The 6,415-nt window shown below is 35.6% G+C and overlaps 1 protein-coding gene across 1 annotated transcript; it reads left to right on the top strand.

Moving 5' to 3' along the window:
* The first annotated feature begins 5,239 nt into the window (after positions 1-5,239).
* LOC114051800 (olfactory receptor 4C46-like) lies at positions 5,240-6,181 on the top strand. Its single transcript, XM_027874201.1, has one exon. The coding sequence runs from the start codon at positions 5,255-5,257 to the stop codon at positions 6,179-6,181; it is 927 nt and encodes a 308-aa protein (XP_027730002.1). The 5' UTR covers positions 5,240-5,254.
* The last annotated feature ends 234 nt before the right edge of the window (positions 6,182-6,415 follow it).

Here is a 6,415-nt window from a genome sequence, read left to right as displayed (position 1 = left end):
TTGCACCTATGATTAGAAGGCATAATCTGGATGGAGATACAGCAAAGAAAACAGAGAAGGGGCTTTCAGAGAGCTAGGATGGAAACCAGGAGAGACCGGTGTTCTGAAAACTTAGAGAGAAGAAAATATAAAGGAACAGAGAATGTCAACAGTGTCAAAGACTACCAAGACATCAAGGAGACTGAACTTCTAGGGAAAAAAAAGAAATTATTAGAATTGTCTCCTAAGAGAACATTAGTAACTTTGTAGAGAGAAATTTTGTTGGAATGATATTGTTGAAAGTCAGATTGTAAAGGGTCAAGAGAGTGAGAAGAAAGACTGTAAAGACACCTATTGTAGATAGCCTTTCCAAGAAGTTTAGATAAAAGGGACAGAAGATATAGGAGACACCAGTAAGCATGGAAGGATTGAGTGAGAAGTTTTGAGAATGTGGAAGACAAGGGCATGTTTGCAGGCAGTAGTAAATAAGCAAGGAGAGAGAGAGATAGAGAGAGAGAGAGAGAGAGAGAGAGACAGAGAGACAGAGAGAGACAGAGAGACAGAGAGAGAGATAGAGAGACAGAAAGAGAGAGAGAGAGAAAGAGAGAGAATAAGTGAAGAATGAAAGAATGGGGATAAAAAGACAATCTGTTGGAGGAGATCAGATGAAATGAGATCACTAGAACAAGGAAATGTGTCAGTTTTGGTGAGGAGTCAGGCTACTTTATTGTGAGAAATAGAGGTGATGAAAGAGAAAGTGTCAGAAGGTATCTGACTGATAGGAGAGGAGAAAGAGGGGAGAAAAATGAATTGAAGACTAATAGCCTCATTTTTCTTTCTGTAAAATATGAGATGATGGTCTCAGATGAAAGAGTGGGAGGTGGGAGTGCCATATTAGGTTAGAGGAGGGATGAAAAATTTGGAAGAGCCACTGTGGAGAGTGGGACAGAGCATTGATAAGTGAAGTATAATAGGATTGCCTGACAGCAGTGAGGGCACAGTTGAAATGTAGCATCAATTTATAGTGGAGTGTATACTTCTCATCATTTTTATAGCACAATTCCATCCTATTCATAACTCATAATTTTATGAGCTGTTCCCCAAATTATTGGCAGAACTTTAATTCATTTGCCACCATAAAAGGCTGATATAGATAAATAGAAAGATAGAAATGGAGATAGATATAAACAGATAAAGATAGAGATATGTGTGTCATATATATCACATATACATGCATACATATACATGTGTATGTATATCATATAGATGTTTTTCTCCTTTTCAAATGGAGATCTAATTTAATACTATTAAATCAAAAAACATGTATAATTTAATAATGTAGATTATATTGTTTGAAATAGATTTCCTGAATTACTAGACCAGTTGACAGTTCCAATAAAAACGCATTCATATTTTAGTTTTCCAGCATTTGCCATTTATCTTTTTTTCCAACTTTGCCAATCTGATGGGTATAAGGTAGACCCTCAGAGTTGTTTTAATTTGAATTTCTCTAGTTATTAATGGTTTTGAAAGCCTTTTTTCTTATTATTATTCCTAGTTTAGATTTTAATTTCTTCAAGTTAAAAGTGGCTTTATTTTCTTTGAACATTTATCATTTGGAGAATGCCTAACCTTTATTCTAATTTGACTTTCACTATAGATGATCATCCTCAAGGTAATGGTGAAAATCATCACAGAAACAATTTGAATCTCTGATTTGGGGTGTTCAAATTGACTCAGTTGAATTGGAAGGTCCATATCATTGCAGTGGGGCTCTGAAACAGTATTAACTGAGAGTGAAAACCAAAAGAAACTAAATACAACAACAACAACATCTGGATGTCCCTACCATCCTCTATTCCATCCAAAGCCTCATGGGAAAAATTATGATTCCTTTACATCTATAATAGAAGAAAACATCCAGAACAATTGTATGCCCAGTCATTGTCTCCTTCTGCCTGATAGTGTAATTGACCACAACTTCTCCTAAACTGATAAATGCTGAGGGGTTAATAAAGGAATTGGGCAGTTATCTGTGGATCTACAGTTGTCAACTCCCATTAAGCCAGTATGGAGGCTACATCAGGGAAATGCAATTGATGTAACCTTCCCTGCCTCTGCCACTCAGGTAGGACACTGAATCCTTGGTGAACCATGTACTAATTTCCAGGAGGCTTCTGCCTAATTGACACATTTCATTGTCTCACTTCTAGGGCACATAATTGAAGGTTCCAATAAAGAGAGAAGAAAGAACAAGACATATGTGCATTGTTTCACAAACACATTTCCAAAATAATAGATCTTCTAAGGCAAAGTACTTCTGACACTATTGATAATTAATTCCTCTGAGAACACAGTTCTGGCTATGAAAATAGGTCCCTGAGCTTTTATAGGATTCTACTTAGACATATTTTTCTGTGACTAAGTAAAGGGAGATCGGACATAAACATTGGTCATTTAGCCTCACTTCTGCCTGTTGCCATGAGGGCACAATGAGTCCTCTCTAGTATTTAAGTGTTCCCTTTTGTTCTTTTGTTTCTAAATTGTTGGAGAAAATATTACTGAATAAGGTTCAGTTTTCCTAGATGTAAGGTGAAAGAGATCCTGGAGGCAGTGATCCTGAAAATTTTCCCATTAATCACTGAATGACTCAGAGGTTAAACAATTCTGCCACCACCTTTCTATCCAATGGAAACATCATCATGAAAGTGAGAATTCTCTTTTATACGTGAGAAAGCATCCCAATACATACATCTGACTAAGGTAAATTTCACTGCCTATTCTCACAAAAGTCAGTGGAGCTGATACTCACTTTGATTCATGCCTTTCATTGTGATTCCTTACAATGACTTAGTCCATTATTTTCAAAGGGATGTAATCTACAGTATAATATTCTGTTCTTAAAACAAGCTTAGAAGCAAGCAAGGCAAATAACTTCATGGAATGATGATGATGATGATGATGATGATGATGATGATGATGATGATGATGATGATAAAAAGGTATGAATTGCAGTGTCAGAATATTTCATTTTGATAGTTTCTGACTCTTCATCTTTCTGAGCCTCAGTTTCCTCCTCTGTAATATGAAAACAATAAAATTTACAAAGGCTAACAGTTGGAGATGTTTGGGAGAAATGTTCTTAGTAAAGTGTAAACCAGCATATAAATGAAATGTATTTACATTTTTTTAGGTAAAGGAACTAAGAAACAAAGAGAACGTAAGTAAAACAGAGACAGATTCAGCGATTTCAAGACAGATCTTCACTTACATAAGACCATACTGGACTAAAGAGCAATTTTGAAATTGGAATACTCCAAAATTTGAAACACTTGTAACATATGACGCAGTAAGTCATAATGCAATATAAACCATTAGATAGAATACTGGACAGTAAGGTAAATGTGTGAACTTATCCTACATTTTCCATGTCTTAGAATCTACAGGAGACTAGGTATAATTTTAAATCTAAATACTGAGATGACTCCTTTTCTGCACTTGTCATTATGTTTGTTTTTCTGCAGTTAAAGGCTACATTGATAGGGTCATGACTTAAGATTTCCCTGGAAAATAAGCAGAGATGCTTTAAAAATAAAGGGAAATTCAGAGAAGCAAAGACAGGATTTGGAATAAAAAATAGAAGCATGATGAAATAAAATAACACTAGGTTAGATTAGAGTTTTCTCATCTGAGCAGTGATTGACATGTTTTTCATCTTCAAACTTTATTTTTTCACATTTTTTACAAGATATGACATCATGACCCTCTTCAGCAACAAAGGATATTGACTCTTGACTGACTGACTTGAGGAGGATAATGAATTGGTAGGCACAGGGACTGAAGATAAAATAAATATGTTGTAGTTTGGGGATGGAGAGAAACATTATGAACCAAGTACTGAACTCTTAGAGAAATGAAAGGGGGTGATCTAGAAGACAGTGGATTACATCCAGAAAGATTTTGGTAAGGATATAGGTGAAGTTACAGCTATACCAAATGATATAGAGATCATTGAGATCTATATGATATACAGATATAGGCATAGTGATAGAGATAGAGTAAATGTGAAATAAGGAGAGCTACATGATAGATTTTAACAGAGGAAGAAGATACTGATTGTGACAGTGGAGACCATGTGTGTCAACTCTCTTCATCCACTAACTTGAAAGACAAGGACGTCTCAACAAGCCTTTCAGATAGCTATTAGGAAAATTCCTTCTGAGAGAAATGTTACAATTGTATTATCTATCCTTCCTAGTTTGTGTCATTTGCAAATATATTTTGGAAGTCAAATACAGATTTATCTAAGTCAATGAAGAAAACGTTAAACAGTCCCAACATTCAATGCATTCCTAAACTGTCTATACTATTTGCTAGGTCACATCACTCTATCTTGTGTACCTAAATAGCAGGAGAGATTTGATACAATGATTTGAAAGATTATTTAGCAATTAAGTTGAATTTAACCTTGTTAAAATAGCTCCTTAAGATGCCCAGTGAAGGAATGCATATAATCCTATCTTAAGACCATAGATTTATAACTGACATAGACCACAAATGGAGGAGACCTATCTCTATGCACACATATACACATATACCCCAACATTCAGAGTAGGAAACTAAGGCAAAGAGAGATTAAGTAACATGGCCAGATTATACAACTATTTGATGCAAATAATAGAATGATAGACTTGAAATCCAAAACATATGAATTCAAATTACAACTCAAAAACTTATTAGGTGTGTTACTCTGGGAAAATAACTGATTTTTTCCTACCCTCGATTCCCTTATCTCTAAAATAGTAGAAAAATGGCATCTATCACCAAGAGTTGTTGTGAGAATGAAATGAGAGAACATATGCAAATCAGTTTTCAAACAATTGAAAGTGCAAACAAGTATATACTACTTTTTAAGTACCATATAAATGATAACTACTCTATTATTAGTATCATGCATTGGAGAACAATTTGAACCTATATCTTCCTGAGTTCAGATCTTGTGCCCTAGTCACTATACCATGTGCCTCTTCTCCAAGACACTTTAAGTATAAGTATATAGAGACTCAGAGGGAGTAAATTTCTTAATTCAAGTTTACACAATGACAGGGGTTTTTGGGATATGAATGCAGTCTTCTTTGATTCCAAGACCAATCTTTTTTCTTGACCTTTCTAGAGTAGAATCCAAAAAAAATGCAAGGCACCCTTACTGAAAACTTCTACTTATTTTTCAGATAAAAAAAAAGTCTAGCTTGAATTCAACATCTATATGGAATAAATGGAAAATGGAAACAATGTGACTGAATTTATCCTATTGGGTCTTACAGAGAATCCAAAGATGCAGAAAATTGTTTTTCTTGTGTTTTTTATCATCTATGCTGTTACAATGATAGGTAACACATTCATTGTCATAACCATCAAAATGAGCCCAAGCCTGAATTCCCCTATGTACTTTTTTCTGGCCTACCTGTCCTTTATAGATGCCTGTTATTCTTCTGTTAGTGCACCTAAACTCATTATAGACTCACTCTATGAAAAGAAAACCATTCTCTTTAATTGTTGCATGACCCAAGTCTTTGTTGAACACGTCTTTGGAGCTGCTGAGGTTATCCTGCTCACAGTAATGGCCTATGACCGGTATGTAGCAATTTGCAAACCCCTGCACTACACGACCATCATGAATTGGAGGTTGCGTGCCCTCCTGATGGGTGTGGTGTGGATAGGAAGCTTAATTCATGCAAATATACAGATGCTTTTCCTGATCCAATTACCCTTTTGTGGTCCCAATGTCATAGATCACTTTATGTGTGACTTAAATCCTTTGCTGAACCTTGCCTGCACTGACACTCACATCCTTGGTTTATTTGTTGCAGCCAACAGTGGTTTCATCTGCTTCTTAAGCTTTCTCTTGTTAATGGTCTCCTATGCTGTCATCCTGAGTTCTCTGAAGACTCACAGTATAGACGGGAGACGCAAAGCCCTCTCTACCTGTGGTTCTCACATCACTGTAGTTGTTTTATTCTTTGTTCCATGCGTGTTTATCTACATGCGACCCGCAACGACTTTCTCCATTGATAAAGCTGTTGCAGTCTTCTACACAATCATCACCCCCATGTTAAACCCTTTAATCTACACACTGAGAAATGCCCAAATGAAAAATGCCATCAGAAAATTATGCAGCTGGAAGGAGACTTTGGTTAGCTAGTAAAAGGCCCCTAATAAAACCATCAGACTCAAAGTCAGGTGTGAGGGGCAGGAAGGAAAAATATCAAAAGAAGGATTTTGTTGATGAGTAAAGGGAGAATTCAAAGATATATTTAAAAAAAAAAGAAATTGCTAACTAGTGTTCATTATGTCCATATTGGGAGCTTTAGTTATATAATTTCTTGTCATATGTAAAAAGGACTCCACATTAGGGTGCATATGATTAGTTTTATCA

Source organism: Vombatus ursinus, unplaced genomic scaffold, assembly GCF_900497805.2.
Source record: "Vombatus ursinus unplaced genomic scaffold, bare-nosed wombat genome assembly UNPS02014806.1, whole genome shotgun sequence".
Taxonomy (NCBI): domain Eukaryota; kingdom Metazoa; phylum Chordata; class Mammalia; order Diprotodontia; family Vombatidae; genus Vombatus; species Vombatus ursinus.
The sequence above is the reverse complement of the archived record's forward strand: the minus strand, read 5'-3'. Positions and strand labels throughout refer to the sequence as shown.

Excerpts from the sequence above, each read along its gene's own strand:
- LOC114051800 (XM_027874201.1), top strand. The coding sequence starts at position 5,255 with ATGGAAAATGGAAACAATGTGACTGAATTTATCCTATTGGGTCTTACA.